General features: G+C 42.6%; 1 protein-coding gene across 2 annotated transcripts in view; it reads right to left on the bottom strand.

Moving 5' to 3' along the window:
- Nucleotides 1-17,998, bottom strand: part of LOC140200085 (F-box-like/WD repeat-containing protein TBL1X) — a 385,438-nt gene that overhangs the window by 30,895 nt on the left and 336,545 nt on the right. For both annotated transcript variants that reach the window (XM_072262830.1, XM_072262831.1), the window contains 2 exons: nt 9,730-9,943; nt 7,857-7,989 (listed from right to left, as the gene is read on the bottom strand). In XM_072262830.1, coding sequence (XP_072118931.1) covers nt 7,857-7,989; nt 9,730-9,943 — 347 coding nt within the window. The remainder of the gene's footprint in view (nt 1-7,856; nt 7,990-9,729; nt 9,944-17,998) is intronic.

The raw sequence follows: 17,998 nt of genomic DNA, 5'->3' as shown, positions 1-17,998 counted from the left end.
TCCCAGATGGCAGCAGCTGGAACAGTTTCTGGTTGGAGTGACTCGGGTTCCCAATGATCCTTCAGGCCCTTTTTATACATGTCTTTGTAAATGTCTTGAATAGTGAGAAGTTCACATCTACAGATGTGCTGGGCTGTCCACACCACTCTCTGCAGAGTCCTGCAATTGAGGGAAGTACAGTTCCCATACCAGGCAGTGATGCAGCCAGTCAGGATGCTCTCAATTGTGCCCCTGTAGAAAGTTCTTAGGATTTGGAGGCCCATATCAAACTTCTTCAACTGTCTGAGGTGAAAGAGGAGCTGTTTGTGCCTTTTTCATCACATAGCTGGTATGCACAAACCATGTGAGATCCTCAGTGATGTGTATGCCAAGGAACCTAAAGCTGTTCACCCTCTCAACCCCAGATCCATTGATGTCAATAGGGGTTAGCCATTCCTCCTGTAGTCCACAACCAGCTCCTTTGGTTTTGCGATATTGAGGAAGAGATTGTTTTCTTGACACCACTGTGTCAGGGTGATGACTTCTTCTCTGTAGGCTGCCTCATTATTATTTGAGATTAGGCCAATCAGTGTAGTATTGTCAGCAAATTTAATTAGCAGATTGGAGCTGTGGGTGGCGACGCAGTCATGGGTATACAGGAAGTAAAGGAGAGGGCCTAGGACACAACCCTGAGGGGCACCTGTGTTGAGGTCCAGAGGGGCAGAGGTGAGGGAGCCCACTCTTACCACCTGCTGGCGATCTGACAGGAAATCCAGGACCCAGCTATATAAGGCAGGGTGAAGGCTGAGGTCTCTGAGTTTCTTGTTGAGCCTGGAGAGAATTATGGTGTTGAATGCTGAACTGTAGCCCAAGAACAGCATTCTCACATAAGCATCCTTCTTCTCCAGATGTGTGCAGAGCTGCGGCTATTGCGTCATCTGTCGACTGGTTGTGTCAGTAGGCGAATTGTAGGGGGTCCAGTGTGGGTGGTAGCATGCTGTAGATGTAGTTCTTGGCCAGCGTCTCAAAGCACTTGCTTATTATCGAGGTGAGTATGAAAATCCCTGGAAATTAGCAGTTTCTGAAATACTCAAACGACCCCATCCTTAACCACCAACCATGGTCAATGTCACTTAAATCACATTTCTTCCCCATTCTGATGGTTGGTCTGATCAACAGCGGAACATCTTGACCATGTCAGCATGCTTTTATGCACTGAGTTGCTGCTTCATGATTAGCTGATTAGGTATTTGCATTAACAGGTGTACCTGATAAAGTGGCCACTTAGTATATGTCTCTAAGATACACTCTGCTTAGCAAATATTTAATATTCCATAAAAAGAAATATTACATGCCTAGGTAATTGGGAGGATGGAAGCCATTACCTTTATCCTGCCACAAACTATTTACAAGCCGACAACTCCATTTATCTATTTACTTTCTACTTTTAACCATGCTATCTTATTCAAGTTCAAGGTGTGCTTCCAACTCAGTTCCACGTCTATGATATCATCAGCTCTATCCCCGCCTTATATCATTTGTTATGAATACCTTGTGTATGATTGGACTTGAGAACTCCCAAGGTACATTTAGCTGACCTCTCTTATACAAACTCCAAGTCCCAGGTCATTCCAAATCCTGTTTCCCATATCCATATTTACACAGTGTTCTGTTTATTACTAACTTGCATTGGATTCTGGGTTTCCAAGATTTTAAAATGTTCATTCTTATTTTGAAAACCATTCATCTTTCTAGCCTTGCCTATCCCTATAATCTTATCTAGTTCACAACCCTCTGAGATATCTGTCTTCTTTCTGTTCTGGTGACTTGCACATCCCCAATTCTAAGCTCTTCCCAATAGCTTTCTCTACCTCCAAACCCTTACGCGTTGGAATTCCCTTTCTAAATACCTGTGCTTCTACTCAGCTCCTCTCCATATAAGATGCCCCTTAAAAGCATTCTTTTTGACCATCTGTTCCTCCATTTCCTTTCGTGAATAGGCTTCTTAATGTTTATAATAATGCTTTTCTAGGAAATGTGGACACACCCAGTGAATCCACAGCCACTTCCAGGACAGTGACGACACGTGGCGCATGTGGAAGGGCATTCAGGACATCACCAACTACAAGACAACACCACCTGCCTGTGCTGGTGATGCCTCCCTCCCAGATGCGTTGAACAAATTCTACGCTTGTTTTGAGGTGGAAAATGATGTCGCGGCGAGGAAGACCACCCCTCCTCCAAATGACCAGGTGCTATGTCTTACCATGGCTGATGTGAGGAGAACCCTGTGCAGGGTCAACCCAGGGAAGGCTGCTGGGCCAGACAATATTCCTGGCAGAGTGCTTAGAGGATGTGCAGACCAGCTAGCAGAGATTCTCACTGACATCTTCAACATCTCCCTGAGCAGCGCCGTCGTTCCTACATGCTTCAAGGCCGCCACCATCGTCCCCGTGCTGAAGAGGTCTTCAGTGTCCTGCCTCAATGACTACCGTCCCGTTGCACTCACATCCATCATCATGAAGTGTTTCGAGAAGCTCATCATGAGGAACATCAAGATCCTGCTGCCCCCCTCACTGGACCCCCTACAGTTCGCATACCGTCCCATCCGTTCAACAGACGACACCATTGCCATCACCCTCCACCTAGCCCTAATCCACTTGGACAAAAAAGACACATATGTTCGAATGCTGTTCATAGACTTCAGTTCAGCATTCAACACAATCATTCCTCAGAAACTGATTGGAAAGCTGAACCTACTGGGCCTGAACACCTCCCTCTGCAACTGGATCCTAGACTTCCTGACTGGGAGACCTCAGTCAGTCCAGATCGGGAGCAGCATCTCCAATACCATCACACTGAGCAGGGGGGCCCCCCAGGGCTGTGTGCTCAGTCCACTGCTGTTCACTCGGCTGACCCACGACTGTGCTGCAACACACAGCTCGAACCATGTCATCAAGTTCGCCGATGACACAACCGTGGTGTGTCTCATCAGCAAGAACAATGAGTCAGCATACAGGGAGGAGGTGCAGCGGCTAACGGACTGGTGCAGAGCCAACAACCTGTCTCTGAATGTGAACAAAACCAAAGAGATGGTTGTTGACTTCAGGAGGACACGGAGTGATCACTCTCTACTTAACATCGACGATTCCTCCATAGAGATCGTTAAGAGCACCAAATTTCTTGGTGTCCACCTGGCGGAGGATCTCACCTGGTCCTTCAACACCAGCTCCATAGCAAAGAAAGCCCAGCAGCGTCTCTACTTTCTGCAAAGGCTGAGAAAAGTCCACCACCCACCCTCCATCCTCACCACATTCTACAGAGGTTGTATTGAGAGCATCCTGAGCAGCTGCATCACTGCTTGGTTCGGAAATTACACCATCTCGGATCGCAAGACCCTTCAGCGGATAGTGAGGTCAGCTGAGAAGATCATTGGGATCTCTCTTCCCGCCAATACAGACATTTACACCACATGCTGCATCCGTAAAGCAAAAAGCATTATGAAGGACCCCATGCACCCCTCATACAAACTCTTCTCCCTCCTGCCATCTGGCAAAAGGCACCGAAGCATTCGGGCTCTCACGACCAGACTGTGTAACAGTTTCTTCCCCCAAGCTATCAGACTCCGCAATACCCAGAGCTTGGACTGACACCAACCTACTGCCCTCTGCTGTGCCTATTGTCTTGTTTATTATTTATTGTAATACCTGCACTGTTTTGTGCACTTTATGCAGTCCTGGGTAGGTCTGTAGTCTAGTGTAGTTTTTGTATTGTTTCATGTAGCACCATGGTCCTGAAAAATGTTGTCTCATTTTTACTGTGTACTGTACCAGCTGTTATGGTCCAAATGACAATAAAAAGTGACTTCACTTTACTTGACTTTGTGCCACTAGGTGGCATGGTGGTGCTATAAGTGCTTTGTCAAGAATTCATCCTCCCCATCTGAAACAACGATGTGGTTTCATCGCTAAGACAGCATCACCAGCTACAAAATTTTGAGCTCTATTTTAAAATTTTTATGAATTGATCCATATTAAAAATTGTTCTGAATATTTCTGTTTAACTAGAAAATTAAATAATTACTAGTGTGTTCCTCATTGAGGCTGCTATAGAGATTCACCCAACTTATACCAGCTAAATGATAACATGTAAGCTATGACCTTAACTAATAGTCCACAAATGACCAAACCTTAATGAATTAATGGTTTTCCTAATGTTCTTACTGCAATGCTACCCCTCACCTCCAAAAGGTTTTCAGAAGGAGTGGAGATAATCTATAGAATAAATCAGAAACTACAACCTATGTTGCCCCCACTCTGGAATCACAATCACTTCAACCCATCATAGAGTTGTAGTTCACAGATGATGCTCGTTAATGTCTACATTTGGGGAGGCCAAGCTCTAAGTTATCTTTGAATCATGCTCTGAAGCATATGAAAAAACTGCTGTATATTTAAGATATAGAAAAGTACTGCACAACACCCCACCCCTTATTATCCATAAGTTTGTGAGAAATATAAATTGCTTCCCATATTTTGGGAGGCATCTCTCAAACAAGGCAGAGTTCATTGAGGAAATTGAACATTATTCTCAGACCATCTATGCAGCTTCTGCCAAATGAGGAAAGGAGTTCAAACCACAACTCACAACTTAAATCTCACAGTCTACCAGGCAACAGTAACAGTGGTGTCGCAGCAACAACCTTGCACTCAATGTCAGTCAGATCAAAGAACTGACTGTGGACTTCAGAAAGGGTAAGATGACTGGTCCTCGTTGAGAGATAAGAAGTGGAAAGAGTGAACAATTTCAAGTTCCTGGGGGTCAGTATCTCTGAGGTTCTATCCCAGCCCCAAAGTATCGATGCAGCTACAAAGACATGACAGTTGCTATATTTCATTAGGAGTTTAAGGAGATTTGGTATGTCATCAAGGACACTCACAGATGTCTACAGATGAACCATGGTGAGCATTCTAACTGGCTGCATCACCATCTGGTATGGAGGGGTGGGGGTGGGGGGTGCTACTGCACAGGACCGAAAAAAGCTGCAGAGAGTTGTAAACTCAGTCAGCTCCATTATAAGCACTAGCCTCTGTAGTATCCAGAACATCATCAAGGAGTGATGCCTCAAAAAGACAGCACCCATCATTAACTACTCCCATCACCCAGATTATGCCTTGTTCTCATTGCTACAATCAGGAAAGAGGTATTCAGAAACAGCTTCTTCCACTTTGCCATCCAATTTCTGAATGGACAATGAACCCATGAACACTACCTCACTACTTTTTTATTTCTATTTTTGCACTACTTAATTTAACTATTTAGTATATACACTGAGTGTAATTCATTGTTTTTTCTATTACGTATTGCATTGTATTGCTGCCGCAAAGACAACAAATTGATGACATATGCTGGTGATACTAAAGGTGATTCTGATTCCCTATGCTGCTGGATGCTTTTGAGACAAGGACTACAACAAGAGCCCTCACTGGAAAAGCAATACCAATGTTGCTGATGCAGTACCCTGTAAATCCTCTGAAAGGATACATACAAACCCCATTTCCAGAAAAGTTGGGATATTTTCCAAAATGCGATAAAAACAAAAATCTGTGATATGTTAATTCACGTGAACCTTTATTTAACTGACAAAAGTACAAAGAAAAGATTTTCAATAGTTTTACTGACCAACTTAATTGTATTTTGTAAACATACACAAATTTAGAATTTGATGGCTGCAACACACTCAACAAAAGTTGGGACAAAGTTAAAATAAGATTGAAAAGTGCACAGAATATTCAAGTAACACGGGTTTGGAAGACTCCGCATTAAGCAGGCTAATTGGTAGCAGGTGAGGTATCATGACTGGGTATAAAAGTAGCGTCCATCAAAGGCTCAGTCTTTGCAAGGCAAGGATGGGTCGTGGCTCACCCCTTTGTGCCAAAATTTGTGAGAGAATTGTTAGTCAGTTCAAAAGGAACATTTCTCAACGCAAGATTGCAGCGAATTTAGGTCTTTCAACATCTACAGTACATAATATTGTGAAAAGATTCAGAGAATTCAGAGACATCTCAGTGCATAAAGGGCAAGGTGGGAAACCACTGTTGAATGCGCGTGATCTTTGAGTCCTCAGGCGGCACTGCCTAAGAAACCGTCATGCTACTTTGACAATTATAGCCACCTGGGCTCGGGAGTACTTCGGAAAACCATTGTCACTCAACACAGTCCGTCGCTGCATCCAGAAATGCAATTTGAAACTGTATTACGCAAGGAGGAAGCCACACATCAACTCTATGCAGAAACGCCGGCAAGTTCTCTGGGCCCGAGCTCATTTCAGATGGACCGAAAGACTGTGGAACCGTGTGCTGTGGTCAAATGAGTCCACATTTCAGCTAGTTTTCAGAAAAAATGGGTATCGAGTTCTCCGTGTCAAAGATGAAAACGACCATCCAGATTGTTATCAGCGAAAGGTGCAAAAGCCAGCATCTGTGATGGTATGGGAGTGCATCAGTGCCCATGGCATGGGTGAGTTTCATGTATGTGAAGGTACCACTGACTCTGAGGCGTATATTAGGATTTTAGAGAGACATATGTTGCCATCAAGACGACGTCTCTTCCCGGGACGTCCATGCTTATTTCAGCAGGACAATGCCAGACCACATTCTGCATGGGCTACAGCAGCGTAGCTTTGTAGACACAGAGTGCGTGTGCTTGACTGGCCTGCTGCCAGTCCAGATCTATCTCCTATTGAAAACGTATGGCGCATCATGAAGAGGAGAATCAGACAATGGAGACCACAGACTGTTGAGCAGCTGAAGTCTTATATCAAGCAAGAATGGACAAAATTTCCACTTGCAAATCTACTACAATTAGTATCCTCAGTTCCAAAACGATTAAAAAATGTTATTAAAAGGAAAGGTGATATAACACAATGGTAAACATGCCTCTGTCCCAACTTTTGTTGAGTGTGTTGCAGCCATCAAATTCTAAACTTGTGTATGTTTACAAAATACAATTAAGTTTGTCAGTAAAACTATTGAAAATCTTTTCTTTGTACTTTTGTCAGTTAAATAAAGGTTCACGTGAATTAACATATCACAGATTTTTGTTTTTATTGCATTTTGGAAAATATCCCAACTTTTCTGGAAATGGGGTTTGTAAAACAACATCCACAAAATGCTGGAGGAATTCAGCAGGCCAGGCAGCATCTATAGAAAAGAGTACAGTAGACAGTTTGGGTCAAGACCCTTCTGCAGGACCCTCCAGCGAGACCCTGGAGGAGTCCTGCTGAAGGGCCTCAGCCCGAAACGTCGACTGTACCTTTTCTGCCTGGCCTGTTGAGTTTTTCCAGTATTCTGAGTTCCTCCAGTGTGTTGCTTGGATTTCCGGCATCTGCAGATTTTCTCTTGTTTGCGATAAAACAACATCAACATCTTCTCCCAGGCAGCTAACACCAGCACTGAAACCCCTACTGTATTCAGTCAATTCTGAGAGGCAGACCATGTCATTCCAGGCCAGGATCCAGACTGCAAACACCTTAATTTGAATACTATCCAGGGAAGAGGTTATGAGTTGGAGAGAAATGATTCGAGGTTGTTCTCAGAGCCAGCTCAAAAAGTATAACATTCCCACTGGCCTGTATTATCTCAAAATGGTGAAAGAACATTTTCAGTGGCACTGAGAACTTTGTGTCTCTTTGGTTGGAGCACATAGAAACCCAGCATAGAAAAGTTTTAGAATATAAACAAACACATCATAGTTCTAGCTATCTGAGAGATGAGAAAGATGAGAACTGTGCTTCTGATGTCAGGACAAAAGACTTATCCGTATCTTTTTATGTCATTTATATTTCAGTCCAATACTATATCTTATGCAATACCTACCCTGATGCCAAAAGATCACTGACAGGGTTCCAGGCACAAATGAATACTTCCGATTCATGACCCCTTAAGACTGTGGATTTGTTTGAAGGAATTTCAACATCTCCATCTATTTCCATAGCATCAGAATGATTATCTATATATAAAAAAACACATTTCAAGTATTAGACACTTAGAAAAAAATTATTTTAAATCTTAGCTTGATTAATGAAGGCAAACCTAGCCATGGTAAAGATCTATTATATTCTGCAGTCACTGGATACAGTAATGTTGCTTTAACAATAATTTCTTTTATTTACGATGCATCTTTTAAGTTTCAAAATGATCTCCTACAATGGTTAAAAGTGTACCAGCACACAGCTGAAATTCCAAGAGAACAGATTCAATTTCCATTTTGTATTGAATCAGCTGAAAACTACGGCAACAGCAGGAATACTAAAATTAGCAGCACTATTTATTAGCTGCAAAAAGATAAAAATGCTTTGGGATTTTAGTGACCAACTGGCGGTGGAAATGTAAATTTTATGTTTCTTGGTTGACATATGTATCTTCAAGCCTCAGATTCTTAGGCAGCTTCTCACAGTCAAGCATGTTTGGTTCCATGTTAGTTCTGAGGAGTGAAAGATGCTAGGCATGAATCTTTTTAGCACTGATAGTCATTATAAATCAGCTATGATACAGCATGACCATAGTAAGGTCTTGATCCACAGGCAAGAAGTTCTGAGACAACTGGAGAAATACCTCTGCTGCAGAGCATTATCACCTGTATGGAGTTCATTAATTGGCACACATGCATGCGCTCATACATTCCAAACATATATGCATGTACTTGGATCACAGCACACAGTATACACATGCACACACACAAAGAATCTTGTCTACAACCTTTTGTTTAATTCCCTCCTCGTTTCAGTCCCCTGTGTTGGCCCCTTCAGACCCATATCCTAAGTCAGCATGGTCCTGAGCATAGAATCAGGTGTAGATACTGAGGGCTCATGTCCTCAGCTTGAGTAGGTCTGCATCTGGAGAACCAGAATCTGAGCAATGCCCCATGCCCAACTTGTGTGATTTTCTCTCCCAACATGGATTACCACAGAACCACCAGCAGTTTTTTAATGCCGTCTGAGACAAAGGGGAACAGCTTTGCTCTAGTGGGTGGGTGGGGAGGGGGTTCTGCATTGCTGGCCTCCTATACTAATACTTTGCACCTCTGGAATGCAGAACCTAAAGAAGGCATCCAGCCGCATATTTCAGAAATGAGTTATATTTAGGACGGATGGAAATATAAAATTTGTCCAAATCAATTTATATTTAATAATTGTATTGAATTTGTGATACTTCTAGAAAAAACAAGATGAGCATCAAACTAAGTTCTAATTGGACTCTTAGTATAGCTATAAATGATTGATTTGTAAAATTTCTACAAACTATATACCTCCATAGGTTGTATACACATATACATGTCAAAGTGATGACTCTGCTAGCTGCTTACCAAGGCAATGGGAAGGTGAGATGTCAATGGCATACTAACATATAGTTATATAATTAGTTATACTGATGTTTAATAAATAAACACAATTCCAAATAGTAACAATAAAATATTCTATAAATATTCTTAGAATATGCTATCTAGAAGTAATAGGCCCCAAGAAGTGTATAAGGGCTAATGCATATATATCTAAAATAAAATAATAGAATTCCAATTAAGAATGGCAGATAATTCTACAACATTCACTTCTACATATCTAGTTGTAATTTTTAAACGTATCGTATCCTTAAATTTACCATTCCTGGAAATTACAAACAGAAATAATTCCTTAGTGTTAGCAACTAAATGTTCCAATTTTTAGATGAATAAGTATCCTGCGATACTTACTTGTGATAGTGTGTGCCCCATTTTCCTCCCCATTAACAGTGGCTTCTCCATTCTTTGGTGTTGTTTGCTGTGGAGCTGAAGATGCAGCTGCTGCTTGCTGCTGTTGTGCCAGTTTATCTCTGAATGCTTGCTGTCTAGTCTGTACAACATCAGGCATCACAGCATCTATTAGAGACAGCGATTCAATTGGCCTGCCGTCAAACACTGTGCCATCCTACAAAGAGGGAAAAAAAGTTAACAACACAGGATCAAAGTGAACAAATGCAATAGGAAATGTAAACAAATCACACACAAACACATATTTTCATTGAAGTCTTGCAAAGTCTTAACCACTTTCCCACCACACTGTCTGATACAACACTGCCATAGAAACACCGGCTTCACACTGAGAAAGTACAAACAGTGACAGAGATACTTCTATTGAATAAGATTACATGTAAAATAACAGACTAAAGGTTTGCCCGCATACTCAAATTCAGCAAATCCCAAATGAAATTCATTAGATAGAATAAGACTCATTTTAACAAGAAGGTTGTCATAGGTATGTCACTTTTGAGTTTCTGAACTTGTTTTTAATATTATATACAGTATCTAAAAAATCTTTTACCAGAAATTATGTGAATTCTTACTTTCAATTACTCTAAATGACTTTAGGTAACTTATTCTTGCCTGGGATTTCATAATGACAAAAGAAAAATATAAAAATAGAATTAGCAGGCAGCAATTTGGCCTCTCCTGTCTGCTATGCTATTCTTTGATTATATTGAATTGAATTGAATTGACTTTATTTCTTTATTTCTTACATCCTTCACATACATGGGGAGTAAAAATCTTTGTTATGTCTCCATCTAAATATGCTATGTGCAATCATAGTTATTTATAATAATTTATAATAAATAGAACAGTTAATGTAACATAGAATACACTTAAACCAGCATGAGTTCGTCAGTCAGATGGCCTAGTGGAAGGAGCTGTCCCAGAGCCTGTTGGTCCTGGCTCTTGTGCTGAGGTACTGCTTCCCGGATGGTAGCAACTGGAATAGATTGTGGTTGGGATGATTTGGATCCTTCGTACTTTGTTTTATTGCATTTTCAGAATTCCTCTAATATACGTACTGTATATACACAGAGTGGCCACTTTATTAGTACTTCCTATATCCAATAAAATGGGCACTGAGTGTATGTTCAATTACAAACAAGAGAAAATCTGCAGATTCTGGAAATCCAGTCCTGATGAAGGGTCTTGGCCCATAACGTTGACTATACTCTTTTCCATAGATGCTGCCTAGCCTGCTGAGTTCCTTCAGCATTTTGTGTGTGTGTTGACTGAGTGTATGTTTGTGGTCTTCTACTTCTATAGCCTATACACTTCAATGTATTCAGAAATGCTCTTCTGCACACCACTATTACAGCATGTTGCAGCATTTGAGTTACTGTTGCCTTCCTGTCAGCTTGAATCAGTCTAGCCATTCTTCTCTGACCTCTTTCATTAACAAGGCATTTTCACCTACAAAACTGCTTTTAATTATTTTTCCCACCATTCGTTGTCAACTCTAGAGACTGTTGTTAGAGAAAACCCCAGGAGTTCAGCAGTTTCTGAGATACTCAAACCACCCCCATCTGTTACCAGCAATCATTGCACGGTCAAAGTCACTTAGATCACATTTCTTCCCCATTCTGATGTTTGGTCTGAACAACAACTGAATCTCTTGACCATGTATGTATGCTTTTACACAATGAGTTGCTCCCACATGATCGGCTAATTAGATATTTGTATTAACGACCAGGTGTATAGGTATACTCAATAAAGTGGCCACTGAGTATATATCAAACAGCAATGAACACTCGAGTTGTCTGAGGAAACTGCAGTCTTTTACAAGATGGCAGCATGCATAGTCACAGTGACCTCTCCAGCTCCAATCAATGGTCTTTTCTATGATTGAAAAGCACTTTGCTCATAAAAAAAACACTAAACTCTGTAAATCTCCCTCACTAGTGAAATGGATAATGAAGATGCTGTTCAGTTATGGCCTAACATGTACAGTGGGCCACTGAATTGTGCTGTGGCCTACTAGCTACTCGGAGAAGTGGACATCAGAGCCTGTGTGCAAGGACATAAAAGCCCAGTAAGTGTGCTGGTATTCATGCGAGACAAAGTGGATAACTGCAGGCCCATGCTCCTGACGATGCGACTCATAACGTCCAAATGCTAGAAAATAAGCGAGATTACCTGCATCTGTGCCTGTACTAGTAGGAGATAAGGAACTGCTGCAAACTCGTCCTGACACAAATGTGGCTCCAGGGCACCGTTTCAGACTTGCCCATCCAAGTAGAAGGCCTAATCTCCTTTCAAGTGGACAGAAGTGCTGTGACCTATGGTAAGACCCGCAGAGGAAGTTTGTGTGCCTCCGTCAATAAACTGGTGTGTGAATGGTTTGGTAGTAAACAGCCCATTGCTAACTTACTGAGAGAGTTCCCTGCCATTGTGATTGTTACTGTTTATGTAACCTTCTGTGCTGTTGCTGGGGAAGCACTGCAGGAGCACTATGGCACAATCTGTGACCTTTGAGGCCACTCACCCCAATGGTTTCTTTATTGCAGTTGGTGACTTCAATCATGCCAAATTAAAAACAGTCCTGCCAAAGTTCTACCAGCATGTCAATTTCGCAACCAGAGGAGAGAATATATGAAACCTGGTCTATACCAATGTTTGTGGAGCCTACAAGGCTGCCCCCAGTCTCTGCCTTGGATACTCAGTTCACATACCGTATCCATTTTGCTAATCTCTGCATACAAACCACTGATTAAATGAGTCAGACCAGTTTACAGGGAGATCAAGACCTGCAACGCCACTTTCAGGGAATTATGTATCTGAACTCCCAGATCCCTTTGTTCCTTCGCACTCCTCAGTGCCCTACCATTTACTGTGTATGTCCTACCTTGATTTGTCCTTCCAAAATGCAACACCTCACACTTGTCTGCATTAAATTCCATCTGCCATTTTCTGGCCCATTTTTCCAGTTGGTCCAGATCCCTCTGCAATCTTTAAAAGCCTTCCTCACTGTCCACAATGCCTCCAATCTTAGTGTCAGCAGCAAACTTGCTGATCCAATTTACCACATTATCATCTAGATCATTGATATAGACAACAAACAACAATGATTCCAGCACAGATCTCTGAGGCACACCACTAGTCACAGGCCTCCAGTCTGAGAAGCAATCATCCACTACCACTCTCTGTCTTCTCCCACACAGCCAATTTTGAATCCAGTTTACAACCTCTCCATGGATACCTAGTGTCTGAACCTTCTGAACTAACCTCCCATGTGGGACCTTGTCAAAGGCCTTACTAACATCCATGCAGACAACATCCACAGCCTTTCTTTCATCTACTTTCTCGGTAACCCCCTCGAAAAACTCTACAAGATTCGTTAAACACGATCTACCATGCACAAAGCCATGCTGACTATCCTTAATCAGCCCTTGGCTGTCCAAATACTTGTATATCCGATCTCTCAGAACACCTTCCAATAATTTACCTACTACCGATGTCAGGCTTACCAGCCTGTAATTACCTGGTTTACTTTTGGAGCCTTTTTTAAACAACGGAACAACATGAGCTACCCTCCAATTCTCCGGCACCGCACCTGTGGCTAAGGACATTTTAAATATTTCTGCCAGGGCCCCTGCAATTTCTACACTGGTCTCTCTCAAGGTCCGAGGAAATATTATGTCAGGCCCGGGGGATTTATCTACCTTTATTCGCTGTAAGGCAGCAAGCGCCACCTCCTCTTTAATCTCCATATGTTCCATGACACTACTGTTTGTTTCCCTTCCTTCCATATACACTATGCCAGTTTCCTTAGGAAATACTAATGCAAAAAAGAAACTGTTTAAGATCTCCCCCATCTCGTGAGGCTCCACACGTAGATGACCACTCTGATCTTCTAGGGGACCAATTTTGTCCCTTACTATACTTTTACTCTTAATATCCTTGTAAAAACCCTTCGGGTTTACCTTCACATTATCTGCCAAAGCAACCTCACGTCTTTTTTTTTTGCCTTCCTGATTTCCTTCTTTAGTATTTTCTTACATTTTCTATACTCTTCAAGTAACTCATTTGTTCTTTGTTGCCTATACCTGCTGCACAGCTCTCTCTTTTTCTTAACCAGATCGCCAATATCCCTTGAAAACCAAGGTTCCCCATGCCTGTTAACTTTGCCTTTAATCCTAGCAGGAACATGAACACTCTGCACTCTCAAAATTTCGCTTTTGAAGGTTTTCCACTTATTGAACACATTCTTGCCAGAAAACAACTTATCCCAATCCACTCTTCCTAGATCCTTTCTCATTTCCACAAAATTGGCCCGTCTCTAATTTAGAACCTCAACTTGAGGACCAGACCTATCCTTATCCATAATTAACTTGAAACTAATGACATTATGGTCACTGGACCCAAAGTGTTCGCTTACACATACTGTACTTCTGTCACCTGACCTGTCTGGTTCCCTAATAGGAGATCAAGTATTGCTTCCTCTCTCGTAGGTACCTCTATATATATTGATTTAGAAAACTTTCCTGAACACATTTGACAAACTCCAAGCCATCTAGCCCTTGCACAGTGTGGGATTCCCAGTCAATATGTGGAAATTTAAAATCCCCTACTATTACAACTTCCTGTTTCTTACATCGGTCTGCTATCTCTCTACAGATTTGCTCCTCCAATTCTCTCTGACTATTGGGCGGTCTATAATACAACCCTATTAGTGTGGTCACACCTTTCCCATTCCTCAGATCCACTCATATGGCCTCTGTAGACAAGCCCTCCGGGCTGTCCTGTCTACGCACAGCTGTAATATATCTTCCCTGACTAGTAATGCCACTCCTCCCCCTTTCATCCCTCCCCCTCTATCATGTCTGAAACAACAGAACCCTGGAACATTAAGCTGCCAGTCCTGCCCCTCCTGCAACCAAGTCTCACTAATAGCAATAATGTGCCAATCCACATCCTAAGTTCATCTGCCTTACCTACAATACTCCTTGCATTGAAATAGATGCACCTGAGAACATTTCTATCACGTACAAATCTTTGATTTCTGTCTATACATGAAGTCATCGCATGACCTGTATCCTCCTCCACCACACTATCTGCTCTATCATTCTGGTTCCCCTCCCCCTGCAAATCTAGTTTAAACCTCCCGGAGCAGCACTTGCAAATCTACCCACAAGGATGTTAGTCCCCCTCCAGTTCAAGTGCAAGCTGTCCCGTCAGAACAGGTCCCATCTTCCCTGGGACAAAGCCCAATTGTCCAGAAACATGAAGCTCTCCCTCCCACACTATCCCCTTAGCCACATATTTAGCTGCATTATCTTCCTATTTCTAGCTTCACTAGCACATGGCACGGGTAGCAATCCTGAGATTGCAACCCTGGAGGTCCTATCCTTCAACTTTGCACTTAACTCCCTAACTCTCTTCGCAGGACCTCCTCCTCCTTCCTATCCACGTCATTGGTCCATACATGGACCACGACATTTGGCTGCTCACACTCCCTCCTGAGAATACCGAGAACTCGATCCGAGATATCGCGGACCCTGGCACCAGGGAGGCAACAGATCATCTGGGATTCTCAATCTCTCCCACAGAACCTCTTATCTGCCTAACTAACTATCGAATCCCCTATCACTACTGCTCTCCTCTTTTCCCTCCTTCCTTTCTGAGCTGAGGGTCCAGACTCGGTGCCAGAGATGTGACCACTGCAACTTGTCCCTGGTAGGTCGTCCCCGCCAACAGTATTCAAAACGGTATACTTATTGTTGATGGGAACAGCCACGGGGGTGCTCTGCTCTTTCTGTCTATTCCCTCTTCTGACAGTCACCCAGCTACCTGCCTCCTGACTTTTGGGGGTGACTGTCTCCCTGAAACTCCTGTCTATTTATGCCTCTGCCTCACGAACGATCCGAAGATCATCCAGCTCCAGTTCCCTAACTCGGTTTGTCAAGAGGGGCAGCTGGAAGCACCTTTTACAGGTGTAGTCATCAGGGACAATTGTGCTGTCCCTGACTTCCCACATGCTGCATATGGAGCACTCAACTGCCCTGACTGCTGCCTCCATTACCTACTCTTAAGTTAATTAAATTAATTTAAAGGAACTTACCCAGCCTTACCTCACTGGGAGCAAGCTCGTCCTCAGCTCACCGAAGCCTCTCGAGCCAAAGCCACAAAGCTCCACTCCTACCCTGAGCCGCTCCTCGCTGGCCGTTCCTCTTCAGTTACCCCTCCTTTTATGTGTCCCTGCCAATTATCTCAAGTACTCATTCCCTCTAATAAACTAATCAACACTCTGTTTAACCCTTCAGTTGCCCTCCACGCTCCTTTTAAAGCACACTCACCTCAGCTCCTCAGCTGCTTCCCAACATTCAGCGCTCTCCCAAGCCCCTCACTCCTCCTCCTGCTGCGACGGTCCCGCGATTACACTGTCCCCCGTGTTTAACAGTTGGAGAGTTGTTCTTTTCATGAAATTCTGCAACCTTTTTCCTCCAAACATACCTTTGCTCATTGCAGCCAAAAAGTTCTATTTTAACTTCATCAGTCCACAGGACTTGTTCCCAAAATGCATCAGGCTTGTTTAGATGTTCCTTTGCAAACTTCTGACGCTGAATTTTGTAGACTTCTGACTCTTCATGGAAGAGTCATCAGAAGAAAACCTTTCCTTAGTGAGGACGCAGGAAAGGTTTTCTTCTGATGACTCTTCCATGAAGGTCATATCTGTGCAGGTGTCGCTGCACAGTGGAACAGTGCACCACCACTCCAGAGTCTGCTAAATCTTCCTGAAGGTCTTTTGCAGTCAACCGGGGGTTTTGATTTGCCTTTCTAGCAATCCTACAAGCAGTTCTCTCGGAAAGTTTTCTTGGTCTTCCAGACCTCAACTTGACCTCCACCATTCCCGTTAACTGCCATTTCTTAATTACATTACGAACTGAGGAAACGGCTACCTGAAAACACTTTGCTATCTTCTTATAGCCTTCTCCTGCTTTGTGGACATCATTTATTTTAATTTTCAGAGTGCTAGGCAGCTGCCTAGGGGAGCCCATGGCTGCTGATTGTTGGGACAAAATTTGAGAAGTCAGGGTATTTATAAAGCTTTGAAATTTGCATCACCTGGCCTTTCCTAACGATGACTGTGAACAAGCCATAGCCCTAACAAGCTAATTAAGGTCTGAGACCTTGGTAAAAGTTACCTGAGAGCTCAAATCTCTTGGGGTACCCAAACTTTTGCATGGTGCTCCTTTCCTTTTTTTCACTCTACAACTGTACAAAACAAAAATAATACACTAATCTTGCTTAAAATGTTGAAAAGAATGTTTCATCTTTAACTTTATGACTTTTGGAGATTAGTTCATCTTCTACTCACTTAACTATTCACAGTAACAGAAATTTTGACCGGGGTGCCCAAACCTTTGCATGCCACTGTATATATATACACAGACAGATGACAACAATCTTGAACTTTATTCCTAGAAAGGGGGAAAAATCATGGAAAACTCCTGCTGATATTGTCTTTCCACAGAGAAGAATATGTTTGTTACAATACCAGACTCTGGTGTGATGCACCCTTTGACAAAATATTGTCTTCTCACAGCCATCTTAACGGCATTACCCAAGAACTACTTAGTACCTTGAGGAGTAGGCAACAAGTAAAACTATGATTACTCTTATCCTTGATAAGGTTAAGAGAAAATCTGAATTGTCTTAGCAAGCACGCAACATGAAAGCAACGCTTTAAAAAGCAACTCGTGGTGAGCTACATCAGTTACACTGATTTCTCCTCAATATAAAAATGGGTGAGAACTTGTATGTTTTAGTAAAGCATAATGCAAGACAATAGACAATAGGTGCAGGAGTAGGCCATTCGGCCCTTCAAGCCAGCACTGCCATTCACTGTGATCAAGGCTGATCATCCACAATCAGTACCCCGTTCCTGCCTTCTCCCCATATCTCTTGACTCCGCTATCATTAAGAGCTCTATCTAACTCTTTCTTGAAAGCATCCAGAGAATTGGCCTCCATTGCCTTCTGAGGCAGAGCATTCCACAGATCTACAACTCTCTGGGTGAAAAAATTTTTCCTCAACTCTGTTCTAAATGGCCTACCCCTCATTCTCAAACTGTGGCCTCTGGTCCTGGGACTCCCCCAACATTGGGAACATGTTTCCTGCCTCTAGCGTGTCCAATCCCTTAATAATCTTATATGTTTCAATCAGATCCCCTCTC

This window comes from Mobula birostris, chromosome 7 (genome assembly GCF_030028105.1).
Source record: "Mobula birostris isolate sMobBir1 chromosome 7, sMobBir1.hap1, whole genome shotgun sequence".
Taxonomy (NCBI): domain Eukaryota; kingdom Metazoa; phylum Chordata; class Chondrichthyes; order Myliobatiformes; family Myliobatidae; genus Mobula; species Mobula birostris.
The sequence above is the reverse complement of the archived record's forward strand: the minus strand, read 5'-3'. Positions and strand labels throughout refer to the sequence as shown.